The sequence below is a fragment of the Dipodomys merriami genome, unplaced genomic scaffold (assembly GCF_024711535.1).
Source record: "Dipodomys merriami isolate MVZ:Mamm:240054 unplaced genomic scaffold, mDipMer1.0.p SCAF_21, whole genome shotgun sequence".
Lineage (NCBI taxonomy): Eukaryota > Metazoa > Chordata > Mammalia > Rodentia > Heteromyidae > Dipodomys > Dipodomys merriami.
Window position 1 is genome coordinate 7256850 of NW_027203493.1, and position 19666 is coordinate 7276515.

General features: G+C 43.7%; 1 protein-coding gene across 2 annotated transcripts; it reads right to left on the reverse strand.

The window, feature by feature from the left end:
• Positions 1-33: 33 nt before the first annotated feature.
• Ddb2 (damage specific DNA binding protein 2) lies at positions 34-19322 on the reverse strand. Of its 2 annotated transcripts, none has more exons than XM_070032415.1 (10): positions 19171-19322; positions 17445-17608; positions 16538-16729; positions 6565-6710; positions 5319-5418; positions 5063-5240; positions 4600-4742; positions 929-1093; positions 692-793; positions 34-472 (listed from the first exon to the last, which is right to left on the reverse strand). In XM_070032415.1, exons 1-9 carry the CDS (start codon positions 19283-19285, stop codon positions 740-742), a joined length of 1257 nt encoding a protein of 418 aa, XP_069888516.1. In that variant the 5' UTR covers positions 19286-19322; the 3' UTR covers positions 34-472; positions 692-739. The 2 variants fall into 2 exon arrangements, with proteins under 2 accessions (XP_069888516.1, XP_069888515.1); XM_070032414.1 differs by having other exon boundaries at positions 748-793; positions 19171-19321.
• Positions 19323-19666: the final 344 nt, after the last annotated feature.

The window sequence follows — 19666 nt, forward strand, 5'->3', positions numbered from 1 at the left end:
TTGACTAGGTCAGTGATAGATCTGCTCACAAACTCAGTTAAATATGTTTTTATTGACTGTGTCTATAGTAATCACAAATAAAAAAAAACACTCCCTCATCATTCTGTCACCACACATCAGAAGGGAAAAAAGGTAGCTGGGAATATAGCTCAGCAGGGCACAAGGTCCTGAGTTCCATCCCCAGCAACACAAGGAAAAATTGAACAGGAGAAAACTACTTTGGCTCCAGGCTAGATAGCAGGGATCTTTAGAGAAGCTGGGTTGCCTGAAGTTTCCAGAGCTAAGGACATTGATAAGCCATTGTCCCTGCTCCAACCCCAAGACAGTAGCACTTTTGGCCCATTAACAGCTGCCTCTTCTGAAGAACTTGTTTCCATTTTGTACTCCAAGTTATGGCTCAACTTTCTTCAGTGTCTCTCTCTTTCTTTCCATGGCCCCACTTCCTTCTGATTCCAGATGAGAATGTGGTAACCTAAGAAGAGCAAGAGCAGTCTGATATACCTTCCATTATCAGTGTCAGGGCTTGGGGCTGGCCTAAGGGAGCTAAGTTTTAATAAGGAAATGCTAGAAGACTAGAGAGCAGCCAGGCATTGTTATGACCACAATTAAGGGTCAAGGCTAGAAATAACTAGATCCCCCAGGCATTTTTATTGGCCCTAGGGTGTATGTGGCAGGACCAGGTTGAACTCACCCTGCATGAAACTGGGCCAGGCTGGACATTTCTGAGATATACCTGCTTCTACTCACCCATGGCAGAGGCTAGTGTGTCCCCCAAGGGGTTGAACTCATTGAGCTGGAGAAATAAGAATATTGGCATGAGAAGATGGGGAAGGTATTGGCAAAGACAGAGGGCATATAGGACCAATTTTTGGTAAAGTAGGCTGAATCCCTGCTTCCTCCCACCACTATTTGAGGGCCCAAACCTCACCGAAATGATACCAGAAGACTGTGGGTCATAGAGCTGACACATCATCTTCCCTGAGTTTCCATCAAATATATCGATTGTCCTCAGTTCATACGGGGCACAACTTTTGAAATTAGGATCTGGGTATCGGCCTACAACAATGAGGTTATATCGAGGATGCCAGGTTGCCTAGGAGATGAAGTTGATCACAAGTAAAGAGGGACATAAAAAGTATTCTTTGTAGGCTGGAAAGGTGGCTCAGTGGTAGAGTGCTTGTATGCATGAGGCCTTGGGGCTAGATTCTTCAGCACCACATAAGCAGAAAATGCCGGAAGAGGCACTGTGGCTCAAGTGGTAGAGCACTCGCTAGCCTTGAGCTGAAGAGCTGAGGGACAGCGCCCAAGTCCAGAATTCAGGCCCCATGAACGACAAAAAAAAAAAAGTTTTTTTGCTACTAAAATGCTAACAACTTAAATTTGAAGATAAAACCTATATAAGCTGAGTGTGGTGACTTATGCCTATAATCCCAGCTATGGATCATGGTTTAGGCTGACCAAGGTAATAAAGAGATCCTATCTGAAAAATAACTAAAGTAAAAGCAGCTGGAGGTGTGGCTCAAGTGGTAGAGTACCTTCCAAACAAGCATGAGGTCCTAGGTTTTAAAAAAACCAACAATGAACAACAATACAAGAAAGAAAGAAAGAAAGAAAAAAGCCAGACGCTGGTGGCTTATGCCTGTAAACCTAGCTACTAGGAGACTGAGATCTGAGGATCATGGTTCAAAACCAGCCCAGGCAGGAAAGTACATGAGACTATCTCCAATTATTCACCAAAAAGCCAGAAGCGGAGCTGTGGATCAAGTGGGAGAGTGCTAGCCTTGAGCAGAAATCTCAGGAACAGCACCCAAACCTTGAGTTTAAGCCCCAGAAACAGTGCACACACAAACACACATTTCTATCTCCTCATAAGGATGCTACTAATTTTTTAAGGGCCACACCCTTGTGACCACATCTAAATCTAATAGCTTCCCAGTATCTTATGCCAAAATCATATTGGGAATTAGGGCTTTAATACAAAGAATTTTGGGAGGGATATTGATTATTCCACAACATGTACTTACAGGTACTGCAGAAATTTGAACTACTCAGGAAAAGATAGCTTTAAATACTTTGGAATAAAGGAAGTAAAGCTAATAGACCTTTAGGTCGAGGTTGAGTAGTAAAGCTCTTTCAAAGGTCCAGCCAACAAGTTCCCTTTTTCTTTCTGAAGCCTTAAAAAGTAGAGGATGGCTAGACACCAGTGGCTCTCAGGCAGCTGAGATCTGAGGATTTTGGTTCAAAGCCAGCCCAGTCAGGAAAAGTCGTGAGACTGTCATTCCAATAAACTACTCAAAAAACATCAGACGGGGGCTGGGAAGTTGGCTCAGTGGTAGAGTGCTTGCCTTGCATGCCTAAGGCCCTGGGTTCGATTCCTCAGCACCACATAAGCAAAAAGAAAAAAGCTGGAAGTGGCGCTGTGGCTCAAGTGGTAGAGTGCTAGCCTTGAGCTGAAGAGCTGAAGGACAGCGCCCAGGCCCAGAGTTCAGGCCCCACAACCGGACCAAAAAAAAAAAAACATCAGACGTGGAGTGAGGCTCAAGTGATAGAGTGATAGCCTTGAGCAAAAGAAGCTCAGGGACAGTAAGTAGGCCCTGAGTTTAAGCTCTAGGACCAGCACCAAAAAAGAAAAAAAAAAAAAGAAAAAAGACATAGCTTAAGCAGTACAGTACAGTGCTTCCCTAGCAAGCACAAGGCTGAGTTGATTTTTTTCTTTCTTTGAGACAATAATTTGTTTTCTACAGCAAGATTCTTCTGACCCAGCTTCTTGAGTGCTGGGATTAGATGTGTACCACTACAACTGGGCTTCAAAGGAATTTTAAAGGAAGAAAAACAACAAGAAGAAGAAAGTAAGTTGGGTACTGGTGGCTCACACCTGTAAATCCTAGCTCCTCGTGAGGCTAAGATTTGAGGATCACTGTTCAAAGCCAACCTAGGTAGGAAAGTCCATGAGACTCTTACCACCAATCAACTATCAAAAAAGCTGTAAGTAGAGCTATGGCTCAAATGGTAGAGTGCCATCTTTGAGTAAAAAGGCCAGGGAAGAATGCAAGGCCCTGAGTTTAAGCCCCAGTATTGGCACATGCACACACACATATACACATAAACATATACAATTTTTTTAAAAAAGGAAGAAGAAATGGTATATGAAGTGGTTTAGAAGTAAGTCACTTAGGCTGGGAAGGTGGCTCAGTGATAAAGTGCTTGCCTCGCATGCATGAGGCTCTGGGTTCACTTCACATACACAGAAAAAACCAGAAGTGGTTTAGAAGTAAGTCACTAAGGGGCTGGGAAGGTGGCTCAGTGATAGAGTGCTTGCCTCGCATGCATGAGGCCCTGGGTTTGATTCCTTAGCACCACATATACAGAAAAAGCTGGAAGTAGGCACTGTGGCTCAAGTAGTAGAGTGCTAGCCTTGAGCTGAAGAGCTCAGGGACAGCGCCCAGGTTGAGAGTTCAAGCTCCATGACTAACCAAAAAAAAAAAAAAAAGAAGTCACTAAAAAAACAAGTGGAAGTTGATCTGGATGAGATACAATGAGGCAGATATGAACAGATGGATTAACAAGAATAGCAACTGGTGAAGGAGTTTTGATGCTATTTATTATTGGGTTTATTTATTTTATTTTTTTTTTTGTTGGTCGTGGGGCCTGAACTCTGGGCCTGGGTGCTGTCCCTCAGCTCTTCAGCTCAAAGTTAGCTCTATACCACTCGAGCCACAGTGCCACTTCTGGCTTTTTCTGCTTATGTGGTGCTGAGGGCCCAGGGCCTCATGCATGCAAGACAAGCACTCTACCACTGAGCCACCTTCCCAGCCCTATTGGGTTTGATTTGAGATACATGGGATACTAAGTACTCACCATGTGCTAGGTATAGTGCCAAGTGCTTTAAGTATACTGATTCATCCTCACAACAACCCTATTAGTTAGATACTATTATTCCTTTTTTAAGTTGAAATGGAGATCCAAATTGGGAAAGTAAGGGACTTATTTCTATTATCAGAAGCCACCTAAACCTGCAAGACAAACTTAGAAGGTGAAGGTTAATTTGTGAATCAGCTGCACATAGGAAACTGAAACAGAGTGTAGAACAGAGAGCCTTCCCCCCCCCTAAAAAAAACCTACAGTGAGACAAGAAAAAGAGTTTATCAGAGAGACATTAAGAAAACTCAGGAAGCTGGACACCCGCAGCTATACTCCTACCTACTCAGGAGGTTTAGCTCTAAGGAATCCTGGTTTGATGCCAGCCTGGGAAGAAAATCCACGAGACTCCTTTTATCTCCAATTAACCAGCAAAAAAAACTAGAACTAGAGACATGACTCAAGTGGTAGAGTACCAGCTGTGAATGAAAAAAGCTGAGCAAGCACATGAGACCTGGAGTTCAAGCCTTAGTACCAGCACCAAAAACAGGAAAAGAAAAAAATGAGAAAGGTGAACAAAATGGAACTGAAGAAGTAGGATGAAAGGACAGAGAAAGCCAAAGGTTAACAGACTGCTGCTTTGTGTTTGGGACTGATTGCAGGCTGACCATGTCTGTCCCTCTATGCATCTTGGTCAGTGCTGGTTGGTCCCCATGATAACATCTCTCTTCCCTCACTCACCTTGATGGGTGTGAGGTGCTGGAAGTGACGGTGAGGGTGAGGGATCAGGCTAACTGGGCAGTCCCACTGAGAGGCAGAGTAAACCCGGACCTCATTCTTCTGGTCAGTTGTCAGGAGGCGGGATCCATCAGAGCTGAAATAAGCTGAAAAAGTGAAAAGCCCCTTAAGCTAAAAGATCCCCCAAACCCCTGCTCTTCTGGCCTTTAGAGGCCTTTCCTCATAGGAACACCACCCTTCTATTCCTCTCTAGTCAGAAGTGGACAGGAGGAAAAAATCTGGAAGTATTCTAAAAATTCACCAGGGAAAGGAGCAACCAAAGCCAGAAAGGTTCCTAGTCATCAGCTTGACAAGATGCTCTTGGGAAATAAATGTTTGACCTAATAGCTTTCGAAGTTACAGGAAAAACTGCAGGAGTGGTAAACAAGAAGGATCTGCAGGAAAGATGAGGTTTAAGATGTCACACCTGAGTTGATAGGATGTTTGTGCAGCAGGGAGTAGAGGAAGCTGTTTTTCCCTTTAACCTGGCGCAGGTCCCAGATTTTCACTGTTTGATCTACGGAGGCTGTAGCCAGTAACCAATCACAACAGGGGTTCAGAGCCACATGGGTCACTTTCTTTTTGTGCATTCTGAGATTCCAAAGCTGTGGGAAAGAGGCTGGTTCAGGTGGGGACACAGAACCAAGGGAGGGAAAAGGGATAACCTGGACCTCCATATATACCTCCTTGCCATCTATGTTCAGCAGGATCACATTTCCCATATTGTCTCCTGTGACTACTATTCGGCTTTTGGTAGACACATCCACGCTGCAAAACCAGATGCTAGAGAAAGAGAGAGACTATGCTGTAACTCTCAGGACTGAGCTGGATCCATTTATTCACAATTGCAGCTCCAATCTAACCCTCAGTAGGCATTCAATAAATATTGTTCAATGAATAACTTTTTTGCTACGGATTGCTGTGAAACACCCAGATTTGTTTACCATGTATCCAGTTACTGCTCCGCCAGCATCCTCAGCTAGTAAGAGCAGCTAAACCTCAGAATCACAGGGCAAGTCCCAAAGCTTGTCCCATACAGCGCAGGTTCTAAGGTAAATTTGTATACTGTTCTCTCACCAGTCATCTTCACCCTTTGAACCAAAGATGACAGACCAAACAGGAAATGTTCAGCTCTGTGGCTTACTGCTAGCTAGAGAGAAATGTCTGCCCCCTTCTGAACACTTAGGGAAAAGCAAACAAAACCCAGATGCTCTTTCCATTAGAAAACTACTTGAGGACAAGGAGATTCAGTAGGACCTGCCTCATAGATACAGATCCACAGCCAGAAGAGTTCTGAGTCACACTGTTTCTCTGAAGCCCTCAACATCTTGCTGCACTGCCTTTTGCTATCCTTCCTGAATGTGAGGAGAAGGCTGCTGGGGAAGAGGAACCTGAAGCCCAGTCACCAATCTTGATGGCTCCTGTGTTTCTCACCCCCATGGGATAGCTTAAGATAATACCCAATGCTAGTTAGACGTCATACTCGCATTCATTTCTTGGAAGTTGAGTCTCTGGCTAGAAATTAAAGTGATTCGCATTTTTTAATTTCTCCAGTCACTTTCTCTTAGGAGAGGGTTCTCTTATTTTAAGCTTCAACTGAAAAATTAGTCAAGTATTTACAGCCCAATAAGTGAACAGCATTGAAACCTCAATTCTTAGCTCCTGCTTCACTCTCTGTGAGAGTCAAAGCCTAGTTTAATATAGGTACACCTTAAGGAAGAGACTGAAGCCTTTTCCTGAGAAGGGCCAAGGCTTCCCAAAGCAATTATCCACCTGGACCAAAATCAGAGCACCAAAGAGTTTGAGGAAGAGAAGAAGGGGTGGAAAGTAGCTAATACATTTCCATTCTTTCCTGTGCCATGTCTGGCTAGAAGAAATGGGATCCAGATGCTCTTACCAGAACTAGAGCTTACTAGTTAAATTACTCACTTGCAGGTGTCTGAGCAGGTAAAAACTCGTAGAGTGTTGCCTTCAAAGTCTTGCAGCTTAGTTGTTCCCTCTATTGAAGAGGCAAAGAACTGGTTGGTATTGAGAAGGTTAAACTTCAGCCCTGTGATGCTCCCTCCAGCTCCAATCTAACATGAGGGAGGAAAAAGCCAGTAAGTGATGATGGGTCAGAAAGTGTAGGCAAAGCCTGGGTATACATACTATGCCAACGGAAATGCCAATCAGTCAGCACCAGGGCTAGGCCAGCTTAGGCACCTACCCCTAGGATACTCTCCATAGTGTTCTTTATTTACTTAGTTTTATTGTTATTATAAAGGTGATGTACAGAGTGGTTAGTTTCATAAATCAGGTAATGAATACATTTCTTTTTGGACACTTTCACCCCTTCAGTGCACTTTTATTTTATTTATTTTTTGTCGGTCGTGGGGCTTGAACTCTGGGCCTGGGCGCTGTCCCTCAGCCCTTCAGCTCAAGGCCAGCGCTCTACTGCTTGAGCCACAGGACAACTTCCGGTTTTCTGGTGGTGTATTGGAGATAAGAGTCTCGCAGAGTTTTCTGCCCAAGCTGGCTTTGAATCATGATCCTCAGATCTCAGCCTCCTGGCAGCTAGGATTACAGGCGTGAGCTGCCGGTGCCCAGCTTTGCACTTTTGCACTTTTATTTTTAAGGTGTTATTTTACTTTTATATTTTAAATTACAATACAGAAAATATGACTGTGCTTAGTATTATAGCTCTATGGATTTTAATACATCTATAGCTTTGAATAAGCCCTATCGAAGTTTTCTCTCCCATAAATTTCCCTCATTCTCTCCAACCTGATCATATCTTCCACTCACTCCAACACCCCTGACAACCAATGATCTATTTTCTACCACTGTGGTGGTTGAATTTATGGCAAGTTATCTGCATACTTCAGGAAAGCTTCAGTTTACAACAAACAGCATCTGGGTTAGAAGGGCAGGAAACAGACCTGTGTTCTTTTCTATTCTTCCAGATATTCCAGAAATGATAATAAAAAATAACTGTGACAGGGTTGGGGTATAACTAGTGGTACACCACTTGCCTAGCATGCAGGAAGGCCTAGGTTTAATTCCCAATACTACAAAAAAAGTAAATAAACAAGTCGCTAAGAGAAGAAATTAACCATAATAGCTAATAAGAGCTCATCAGATAATATATAATAAATCATCTCTATATAGTGACATCTTATTAAGTGCTTATTATATATCAGGTTTCTTTGTTTTATGTGCGTATGGGGGCTTAAACTCTAGGCCTTGAGCACACTCATATTTTTTGTTTGTGGCTGGTGCTCTACCACTTGAGCCATGCCTCCAGTCCTGATTTTCTGCCGTTTGGCAATAAGATAAGACCTTGAATTTTTCTGCTTGGCTGGCTCTGAACCAAAATCCTGAGACCTCAGCCTCCTGGAGAAGTAGGATTATAGGAATGCGCCACAGGTTCCTGGCTCAAAGGCATCGTTTTAAGAACTTTACTTTTTTTTTTTGTCAGTCCTGAGGGCTGAACTCGGCCTGGGCGCTGTCCCTCTGCTTTTCATCTCAAGGGTAGCACCCTACCACTTGAGCCACAGCGCCACTTCCAGCTTTTTTCAGCTTATGTGGTGCTTAGGAATCAAACCCAGGGCCTCATGTATGCAAGGCAAGCACTCTACCACTGAGCCAACTTCCCAGCCCCAAGAACTTTACGTCTTTAAGAGAGCCTTCGGTATTTATCTTGTGCTAATGCCACCCTGCACCTAGACTCAAACAATATCTCCTACACACACTTACATACTAACTGGCACATTCAACTGCTCTATAAACATTCTAACCAGCACCTTTGGGGCTAGTAAGAATCTCTTGCTCCCATCAGTTGACTAGGCTTCACTACTCTATGTAGAACACCAACACTATCCCCTTTTCCCCAAACCTCTTACCCTTCTTGGTTGCTGGCTCTGTTGCTGAACTCACTCTGACGTGGCCTACACTGCAACTCAATATGTAAATGTCTCTTACTTGAGAGAAAGCTTTATAGGACTCTTTACCACACTAAAAATAATAATAAATGTGTATCTCTGTTTCCAGCCATGATGATGTCCCTACTGCCTTAAAAACTCCTCTTGAATCTCCTCTCCAGATCGAGTTTTTGTTACTTTCTTTCATTGCTTTTCTTTTACCTTCAAATAAGCTTTCTCTTATTTAAGAAAAAATCTAGGAAAGTAAACAAAATGCATGAAATAAGTTTCCAGAGTCTGGACAATGAGAAGCACAAGACAGGGAAAAGAATGGGATAGCGTCTGGAGACTGGTGACTCGTGCCTGTAATCCTAGATACCAAGGAGACTGAGATCTGAGGACTGCAGTTCAAAGCCAGCCTTGACAGAACAGTTGTGAGACTCATGTCCAATTAACCACCAGAAAACAGGAAATGGAGCTGTGGCTCAAAGTGGTAGAGGCTAGCCTTGAGTTCAAGACCCATGACAGACCAAAAAAAAAGGTAGGTTTGCAACTACACCAGTAACAATTTGAAGGGAATATCCAGACTACAGGGAGGCACAAAGAAGCTGTAACTGACTAGCCTCACTCAGCTAAGCAGACATTGTCAACATGGCAGAATTCTCAGAAGATAGATGAACAGGAGCAACTCTGGAGACTTTCCAGAGATCCTCTAGTATTTGGCTGTGTATTAATATATAAATTTAGTGAAGGGTCTGGGAAGTGGCTGGGAAGTGGTAGCGCGCTTGCCTTGCATGCATGAGGCCCTGGGTTCGATTCCTCAGTACCACATAAGCAAAAAGAAAAGCCAGAAGTGGCACTGTGGCTCAAGTGGTAGAGCACTTGCCTTGAGTTGAAAAGTGAGGGACAGCGCCCAGGCCCAGAGTTCAGGCCCCACGACTGGACCCCCCCCCCAAAAATATATCTATATATAGATATATCTATATATAGATATATCTATAGATATATCTAGATATATATCATGAAGAAACTACCTACATCAGAAGCCAGTTAGAGAATTCCTCAGCACAATCTGTATTCTTATCATCCAGAATAAATTTTTTCTTTTTTAATTTTGCCAGTCCTGGATTCTGTCCCTAAGCTTCTTTTGCTCAAGGCTAGCGCTCTACCACTTGAGCCACAGTGCCACTTCTGGCTTTTTCTGTTTATGTGGTACTGAGGAATTGAACCCAGGGCTTCATGCATGCTAGGCAACTCTACAACTAAGCCACCTTCCCAGCCCTCAAAGGGTTCTTAATACACAAGGAATCCATCTTTACAAAAATACCCCCAGATAGTGGAGCCAATTTAGACATACACTTTAGGCTATAGGAGAGGTAGGAAGGAAAAAAAGAATGAGGGAGTTTGGGGAAAAGGAAGGAAGAATAAGAGGGTGAAGAGAAGGAAAAAAAAAACTATCTGAAACTGGGAGCTGGTAGCTCACACCTGTAATCCTAGTTATTCAGGAGGCTGAGATCTGAGGATCAAGGTTCAAAACCAGCCTGATCAGAAAAGTCTGTGAAACTCTTTTCTCCAATTAACCACCAGAAAACTAGAAGTGGAATTGTAGCTCAAAGCAGTACAACACTAGCCTTGAGCAAAAATCTCAGGGGCAGCATGTAGGCCCTGAGGTCAAGTCCCACAACCAACAAAACAAAAACAACAAAAAACTATTAACCCACAGGTGAAGTTCATTGACCCAAACAGAACAAACTCGGAAAGCAAGGCATATTATAGACACTTTAAACAGAAAGAGGAGGGCACTAGTGGCTAACACCTGTAATCCAAGCCACTCAGGAGGCTGAGATCTGAAGATTGTAGTTCAAAGCCAGCCCCAGCAGGAAAGTCTGAGATTCTTATAAACCACCAGAAAACCAGAAATGGCACTGTGGCTCAAGAGGTAGAGCACAAGCCTTGAGTTGAAGAGCTAAAGAGCTGAGGACAGTTCTCAGGCCCAGAGTTCAAGCCTCATGACAAAAAAAAAAGTAGACAGAAAGGCTGGGAAGGTGGCTCAGTAGTAGGGTGCTTGCCTCACATGCATGAGGCCCTGAGTTAGATTCCTCAGCACCATATAAACAGAAAAAGTCAGAAGTGGCACTATGTCTCAAATGGTAGAGTGCTAGCCTTAAGCAAAAAGCAGCTTAGGACAGCACCCACGCCCTGAGTTCAAGCCCCAGGACTAACAAAAAAAAAAGAAATTTAATTTCCTAAAACCTATGAAACTAGTGGACTTGGGAATGTGGCTTAATGGTGGATACTTGCCTAGCATGAAGCCCTGGGTTCAATTCCTCAGTACCACATAAACAGAAAACTCTAGAAGTAGCATAGTGGCTCAAGTGGTAGAGTGCTAGCCTTGAGCAAAAGAAGCTAAAGGACTGTGCCCATGCCATGAGTTCAAACCCCCCAATAAAAACTATAAAACCAGAATTTTTATACCCAGCAAAAATGTCTTCTTGGAAATAAAAGCAAGTGAAAGTAGATAGAATTCCTCATCAACCAGCCCACATTACAACAAATGTTCAAGGAATTCCTGCCAAAGCAAAATGATTCCAAAAGGAAATCTGGATCACACAAAAGCATGAACTGCTCTGGAAATAGCAATATATAGGTAAATATAAACATTATTTTTCACTTTAATAAAACCTTTGGGGATATGGATATAATAGTGGTAGAGTGCATGCTTAACACACAAGACCTATATGTACAAAATGAAAACCTTTAAAAGATTTTCATGGGGCTGGGAAGTTGGCTCAGTGGTAGAGTGCTTGTCTTGCATGCATGAGGCCCTGGGTTCGATTCCTCAGAATCACATAAGCAGAAAAAGCTGGAAGTGGTACTGTGGCTCAACTGGTAGAGCAATAGCCTTGAGCTGAAGAGCTCAGGGACAGCGCCCAGGCCCAGAGTTCAGGCCCATGACCAAAAAAAAAAAAAAAAAAAAAAGATTTTCACTATAGGATTCAGGGTGTGGTTCAAGTGGTAGAATACTTGCTGGGTAAAAAAAAAAAAATTTCCTCTGTAAAGCTAAGTACAGTGTATATGCCTATAATCACAGTACCAGGGAGGCTAATGTAGGAAGACCATGAATTTGAGGCTCCATAATGAGATCACCTCAAAAAAAAAAAAAAAAGATTCTCTTACCTACAACCAAATCATTCCACTCTAAAGTATTTTCTCAAGGAAAATAAAAATGGATATGCACATAAACACCTGTGCATGAGTACTTATAGCAGTTTTATTTATAGTTGTCAAAATCTAGAAAAAAAACAAATGTTTTTGAACAGATAAATGGGAAAATCGACAGTATTCAGAAATAAAAGCAAATGTGGGTGAATCTCAAATAATTATACTGTATGAAAGAAGCTAGACCAGGGGCTGGGAAGGTGGCTCAGTGGTAGAGTGCTTGCCTTGCATGCATGAGGCCCTGGGTTTGATTTCTCAGTACCACATAAGCAGAAAAAACCAGAAGTGGCACTGTGGCTCAAGTGGTAGAAGCTGAAGAGCTGAGAGGCAGCACCCAGACCCAGAGTTCAGGCCCCGTGACTGACAAGAAAAGAAAAGAAGCTAGACAAAAAAACATATACTTATGATACCATCTATGTAAAATTCTAGAAAATGTGAATTTATCTATAGGGATATAAAGCAAGTCAGTAGCTCCCAAGACACAAGAGCAAGAATAGAGAAGAATGGATCAGAAAGGGTATTATAGAACTATTAGGGATGACAGATAGGTTCAAATATTGAGCATAACTTTGGTAATAAATTCTCATAGCTGTCCATACTCATCAAATTGAATGCTTCAAATGTACAATTTACTACATATAATTACATCTCAGTTAAAAGGTAAAAAGAAGTAAAAACTCCAGGCCCAAATGGATTTGCTATATATATTATAGAAGAAACAATACAGAGTCTACACTGTTTCCCCCCACCCCCCAGGAAAAAGAAGCAGAGAGAATGTTCTCTATATTGCTTTATGAGGTTGGCATTATCTAGACCACCCAAACTAAAGACATTAAAAAAAGAGAGAAACAATTATGGAATATTTTTAAATAGTGTCTTTCTGGTATGGTATGATTAAACTAAAATATATGACATAAATAAACCACAACAGATAGCACAGCAGAGTATTTATGCGATAACACTGGCAATAGAATGAGTGTGTGTAATAGTGCTGAAAATAGAGATTTGGGGTCAGTTTACTTTATTCTTTATAATTCTCTCTTTCTCTCTCTCTCTTTTGGTTTGAGACAGGTTGTTATACTATGTAGCCCAGGCTGGCCTCAAATTTGCAGTTTTCTTTGCCTCAGTCTCCTATTAGGATGACAGATGTGTCCATCATGTCTCACTTATACTGTCATCATTTCCATTTGTATGAGTAGAAATTGCACATGAATACAATAAAGCTACCTTCATTTTGATTATACATATTCCCCAATCAAGAGACTTGAAAAATGTCAAGATCAGAGCCAAGGTCAAATGACTAAAGAAGTAAAAAAATCTTGGCACTACTGCTCCTCTAGTTACTGATCTTAAATCAGCTTCCTGCTATCAACATCAAGGAATAAAATAAAGTTCATCTCAAACCAGCATACCTTCCTCTGCTGCATGCTAATTCCTTGCAATCATAAAGTTCAAATGACCAAACCAATCAGCATGATGGTGTAAGGAAACTTTAGCTGTATGTATATAATATAATAAAGGGTGATGCAGGGCTGGGAATGTGGCTTAGTGGTAGGGTGCTTGCTTAGCATGCATGAAGCCCTGGGTTCAATTCCTCAGTACTACAACAGAAACTACACTAAAACAGAAAAAGCTGGAAGTGGTGCTGTGTCTCAAGTGGTAGAATGCCAGACTTGAGCAAAAAGAAGCTCATGAACAGTGCCCAGGCCTGAGTTCAAGCCACAGGATTGGCCAAAATAAATAAATAAATAAATAAATAAATAAATAAAATAAAGGGAGGGGGGTGATGCAGGAAGTTACAGATATAGTTCAGTGGTAGACTATTCACAGTCCTCTACAGATCTTTGTTTGAACCCCAGCAAAACACAAACATACAAACACACACACACACACACACACACACACACACACACACACACACACACACACACAATGTAAAACAAAAGCAGCCTCAGTCTGGCACAAATTCAAAGTAGTTGTCATTCCTCTTTTTAAAAAAAAGTTAGGCCTAGGCTGGGAAGGTGGCTCAGTGGTAGAGCGCTTGCCTTGCATGCATGAGGCCCTGGGTTCGATTCCTCAGTACCACATAAGCAAAAAGGAAGTGGTGCTGTGGCTCAAGTGGTAGAGTGCTAGCCTTAAACTGAAGAGCTGAGGGACAGCATCCAGGCCCACAGTTCAAGCCCCACAACCGGACCAAAAAAAAAAAAAAGAAGTCGGGCCTGTGATCCTAGCTACTCAAAGGCTGAGATCTGAGGATCACAGTTCAAAGCCAGCCCATGGAGGAAAGTCAGTAAGACTCTTATCTCCAATGAACTACTTAGAAAAAGCCAGAAGTGGTACTGTTGCTCAAATAGAATGCTAGCCTTGACTACAAAGAGGCTCAGGGACAGTGCCCATGCCCTGAATGCAAGCCCCAGGAGGTCAGGAGGCTCTGTCTTAGAATAGACTACTTCTTACCACTTCAAGAATGAACCAAAATTTTATTTTTATTCGCATGCCCTAGATTTCTAGAAAAAATAAATCTCTTCCTACCTGAGGAGCTTTAGATTCTAACTCAAATTTAAAGCTCCTCTCCTAGAAACCACCTGCCTTATTGCCTACCTTGTCAGAGGGGCAGGAGGCCCACCAAGTATTGTAGTCAACACTCCTCTGGCTGTCTTCCCTTTTGGCCTCCATAATTTGTTTTCTTAAACACCTATCTCGTACCTTGCACCAACATACATCTTTCCTGTTTCTCTCTTCATTTATTTAAATATATCTTTTTCTTATTGCTCACTCATCTGTGAAACCTCTCCATCAACTCAATTCACAAGGGATTTTTTCTTTTTTCATATTCTGGAGTATGCACACATCCAATTTCCCAGCTATACTTCACAGCCCTCATTTTTCCAAGAAATATAAAGCAGCTACTATAAGCCACTGCTCTAGGCTCTAGGGATACAGTGGTGAACCAGAAAGACAAGATCCCTGTTATTATGGAGCTTTTTTCTAATGTGCAAAGACACATTAAAAAATCCAATATTTCACCTAGTGATAAACATTGGGGAGAGGGGATGTAACACAGGAAAACACAGAAATAGGAAATGATGAAACGGGATGGATATACTTGTGAATAGTAGAGGCAGTAAACGTTTCTGGGTTTTTTTTTTGTTTGGTCAGTCATGTGACTTGAACATAGGGTCTGAGTGCTGTCCCTGAGCCTTATGGCTCAAGGCTAGTGCTCTACCACTTTGAGCCACAGCACCACTTCCAGTTTTCTGGGGATTAACTGGAGATAAGAGCCTCACAGACTTTCCTGACCAGGCTGGTTTTGAACCACAAACCTCAGATCTCAGTCTCCTGAGTAGCTAAGATTACAGCTGTAAGCCACCGGCACCCAGCTTTATTCTAACTTAAAGGAACATTTAATGCTGGGCACCAGTGGCTCATGCCTGTAATCCTAGCTCCTCAGGAGGCTGAGATCCGGGGATCGTGGTTCAAAGCCAGTCCGGGCAGGAAAATCACCATGAGACTCTTATCTCCAATAAGCTACTCAAAAACTGCAAGTGGTGGAAGTGGCGCTGTGGCTCAAGTGGTAGAACACTTGCCTTGAGCTGAAGAGCTGAGGGACAGTTCTTAGGCCCAGAGTTCAAGCCCCATGACCGACAAAAAAAAAATCATTTCTATAAGTTGGGCACCTGTGGCTCACACTTGTAATCCTAGCTACTCAGGAGGCTGAGATCTGAGAATCTCGGTTCAAAGCCAGCCAGGGCAGGAAAGACTGTAAGACTATCTCCAATAAACCACTAGAAAACTGGAAGTGGCACCGTAGCTCAAGTGGTAGAGCGCTGGCCTTGAGCTGAAGAGCTGAGGGACAGCGCCCAGGCCCAGAGTTCAAGCCCCATGGCCGACCAAAAAAAAAAAACACCTGCAAGTGGTGCTGTAGCTCAAAGGAGTAGAGCACTCACCTTGAGCAAAACTGCTCAGGGACAGAGCCCAGGCCCTGAGTTCAAGCCCCACAACAGACAAAAAAAAAAAAAAAAAAAGAATAAGCTGGGTGCTGGTGCCTCATACCTGTCATTCTAGCTACTCTGGAAGCTGAGATCTGAGGATCATGGTTTGAATCCAGCCTGGCTGAAAAGTTCGTTAGCCTCTTTATCTCCAATTAACCACCCCTCAAAAAAACTAAAAGTGGAGTCGGGAATCAAGCCACTTCCAGTTTTCTAGTGGTTTATTGGAGATGAGTCTCACAGAGTTTCCTGCCCTGGCTGGCTTGGACTGTGATCCTCAGATCTCAGCCTCCTGAGTAGCTAGGATTACAGGCAAAAGCCACGGGCGCCCGGCTAAGGGAATATGTCTTTGAGGGGCATATCTTCCCCTGGTCCCTTCCTGTCTGTCTTTCTGCTTCCTGGCTGCCATGAGCTGAGCAACTCTGCTCCAATACAGTTTCAACCATTAATATATTGCCTCACCACAGGCCCAGAAACAATAAAACTACTCTGGCACAGACTGAAAATGAGAACCAAAATAAATCCTTCCTCCTTTAAACTGTTTTTCCCAGATATCTGTTTCAATTATGAGTAACAGGGGAAGGGGGAAAAAAAAGATCTCAAAGAGGTAAGAAGGGGCTTAGACTCTGAGTGAGCTAGTTGATACCTCCTAATATTTCAAGGGCAGGCATTCAGTAATTCATTTGGCATGTTTGAAAATGCCCTGTTACTTGCTACTAGATAATGTCAATATTCCATTCATTCACTCAATAAACACTTCTTTAGCACTATCATCCAGCACCAGGAACTGCTTACCCCTTTAATAAAGGTGGGTTTGTCCTTTATGCCAAAGTTCCAGAGCATGATATCTCCTCCTTTGGAGCCTACAGCCAGGGTGCTGGGATGAGTCGGGTGCCATGCCAAGGATGTAACCCTCCTGTCAAAGGGGGCAGCTTTTTGGAATATTCGGTAAGAAGCAAGAGAATGCAAAAAGGATTTCTGAAGACCCTGCCACACAGAAAAAGAACTAAGTTGAATTAGTTGCTTTAAAACTCAAGTTCTATTTTTTAAAAAAAAACTAAAAATCTCAAGTCCTAGCCTGGAGCTCAATGCCAATAATCTAGAGAATTATAGTTCGAAGCCTGGGCAGAAAAGCCCATGAGACTCTTCTTATCTCCAATAAATAACCACAAAGCTAGAGGTGGAGCTATGGCTCAAGTGATAGAGCACTAGCCTTGAGCACAAAAGCATCCAGGCCCTGAGTTCAAGCTCCAGAACCAGCACCAGAAAAAAAGAGTAAGGTTACAGGTGAGGTTCAAGTGGTAAAACATCAACTGTGAGCTGAATGAGAGCAAGCTTCCCTGCATTCAAACCCCAGTATCACCAAAATAAACTCATAAATAAAACTCAAATCCTTTATAACTACCAATCTCAGGCTCCTTCACAGATAGACCCTAGGGTCAAGTCCTTCTATCAAAAAAAAGCTAACTAGAATTGTGCATGAATTATCTACAATATACATGAACTAATTTGGAACACAAGGGGGTAGAGTACATTCCATCAGAAAAGTTTTTCTCCCTGGTTGAGTGCTCAGTACGCCAGGCACATGGTTGAAGTGATCTAACCACTCTGCCAACTTGAACCAATATATCTTCTAGCTTCAGAGCATCAAATAGTTAAAAAACCATACAAACCTTTGAACTTCAATCAGGAACTTCCTCACCTGTTGTAATGATGGCCAGGCAGCTTCATCCAACCTATGCTGGTAGAGGTCCCTGACAATGCTGCTGCATGATGGTGGGAGCTGCAGGCTGCTGCACGATGGTGGGACTTGCAGGCTAGCCAAACCTTCCCAAAGGCAGTCTGACTCACATCTCCTGCTACAACCTGCCAAGAAGAACAGACACATATTTTCCTCTCCAATCACAGAAAGGTTTTCAGCTGAAATTACATAAAGACAGCCTTGCTGTTTCATTCAGCATAGTCTGTCCCATCACCTCCTAAAAGCCTTTCCACAGTCTGTTTAGTCTCACTCAGCACAAGAAGAAATAATGAGTACAGACTTCCCTTCCCCCAAACACTCCCCTAAAGTATGATATTGCAGTATTCCTGAAAGCTGGGCCAAAGAAATAAACAAGAAAGTATACTGCAGACTTTCCAGTGTGGGATGGAAAACTGGAGTTGGGAATTTTAAGATCACAGATAATACATAGTAAGACTTTAGGACAGCATGGTGTAATTGTTTTAAGAAAAAAAAAGTATGTTTCAATTCTATATTAAAATAATGTAGCAGTTGGGAGGCTGGGTGTAATCCCAGTACTTAAGAGGCTGATCAAGAAGGACCACCAGAGTTTTAAAATCATCTGGGCCACACAGCAAGACCTTGTCTCAAAATAAAAAAATAAAATAAAGCTGACCTCGTGTCTGTGGCTGCTGTCTGTAATCTTAGCTACCCAGGAGGCTGAGATCTGAGAATTATATTTAGAAACTAGAAGGTAAGGTCTGCCCCGCTCCCCCCCCCCAAAAAAAAGCTACACTTGGAGCTATGACTCAAAAGGTAGTTGCCAGCCTAGGGTGAAAAAGTACCAGCTTAAAAGTAATCAAGTACTTTCCAACAGTCATTCCAAGTCCTATGGATTTTTCCAGAAGCCAGCCTGACTCAGCATTAAGCAGGTTACTTCTGGAGAAGTAAATAAATTATAAGAATAAAGAAAGTGCGGAACATCAAGATGTACTGGTGGTACCAATTTTCAGAATCTTTTTTGACAACTAATTCTTCTCATGGACTAAACAATCCACTCCACCCCCAACTCGCAGCCCCAAGTTCAAGTACTGAACACGCGAATACGGAGGGGGAGAAGCTGGAATCCTCATATCTGAAAGCACCAAGGACAAATAGCTAACAATCGGCCTGTGGGTATTTAGCATCCAAGCTGAGGGAAGTCTAGGGGTTTAAAACAAACAAAAAATCCTGAGGCAGTAGTGTGGGGCGGGGGGGGGGGGGGGGGGGGGGCGACACGAGGCTCACGCCTGTAAAATCCGCGCAACAGACTGAGATCTGAGGATCTGGTTCGAAGCCAGCCTGGGCAGGAAAGTCCGGGAATGGAGCTATGGCTCAAGTGGTAGAGCACTAGCCTTGAGCAGAAAAGGCCCAGGGGAAGTGCCCAGGGCCCGTGTACACACCTATTTACCCCCCCCCCCAATAATCCTGAGACAAACTAGGTACGTGGAGTCCGTGGCTGTGAAAACGGAGCCCTCAAGCTTCTCCTGGTCACCTGGGATGGGAGTTGTTAAGCCTAAACTCAGGTGTTAACGGCCCACTCTGTAGGCCAACAACTACAGCCTGCAGCGTGGGCGCCCGGGAAGTGGGCCCGCCGTCCCATTTCCGGGCCGCGGCGGGGCCCCTCAACGGCGGGAACCAGTGATAACGCGGCCGACACGCGCAGTACCCGGGCCCTTCACGCGGAGCTTCTTGGCCTCGGGCTCCAGTTCCAGGAGACTTCTGCTCCCGAGGCACACGACCTCCGAGGTTTTCTTGGTTTCTGGGCGTATCTTGGTAGCCATGGCCTACTCGGGTGCGAAGGAGTTGCTAACGTCTCACGCCGATTCCAAGCGTCAGCGGAGAGAACAGGGAGGCGAGGGGGGGGGGGGCAACTCGCACTGCCACACGCAGCGCGCAGCGAAGCCAACTTCCCGCCAAACACGCTCAGCGCGGCGTTTGGGCTCCGCCCCCGCACGGAGGCCCCGCCCCTTCCTGGTGAGAAGGGCGGGCGGGGGCGGGGCGGGCCTGCGGAGAGGCGTGCGTGCGTCGGGGGAGGGGCTGCCTGCTCCCTGGCCGTGTGGGGCTGTAGATGGGCTTTTTTTCCTTCACCCCAGGGGAAGAGCTGAGGTTGTCGCCTACCTGCCGGGCCTGACGTGACAAAACCTGATCGCTCGTGTCCTAAC

Coding starts and splice junctions, on each gene's coding strand:
- Ddb2 (XM_070032414.1), bottom strand. CDS start 19,285: ATGGCTACCAAGATACGCCCAGAAACCAAGAAAACCTCGGAGGTCGTG. Junction 5,419..6,564: donor ACCTGCTCAGACACCTGCAA/GTGAGTAATTTA, acceptor CTCTTTCTCTAG/CATCTGGTTTTGCAGCGTGG. Junction 4,743..5,062: donor CAAACATCCTATCAACTCAG/GTGTGACATCTT, acceptor TCACTTTTTCAG/CTTATTTCAGCTCTGATGGA.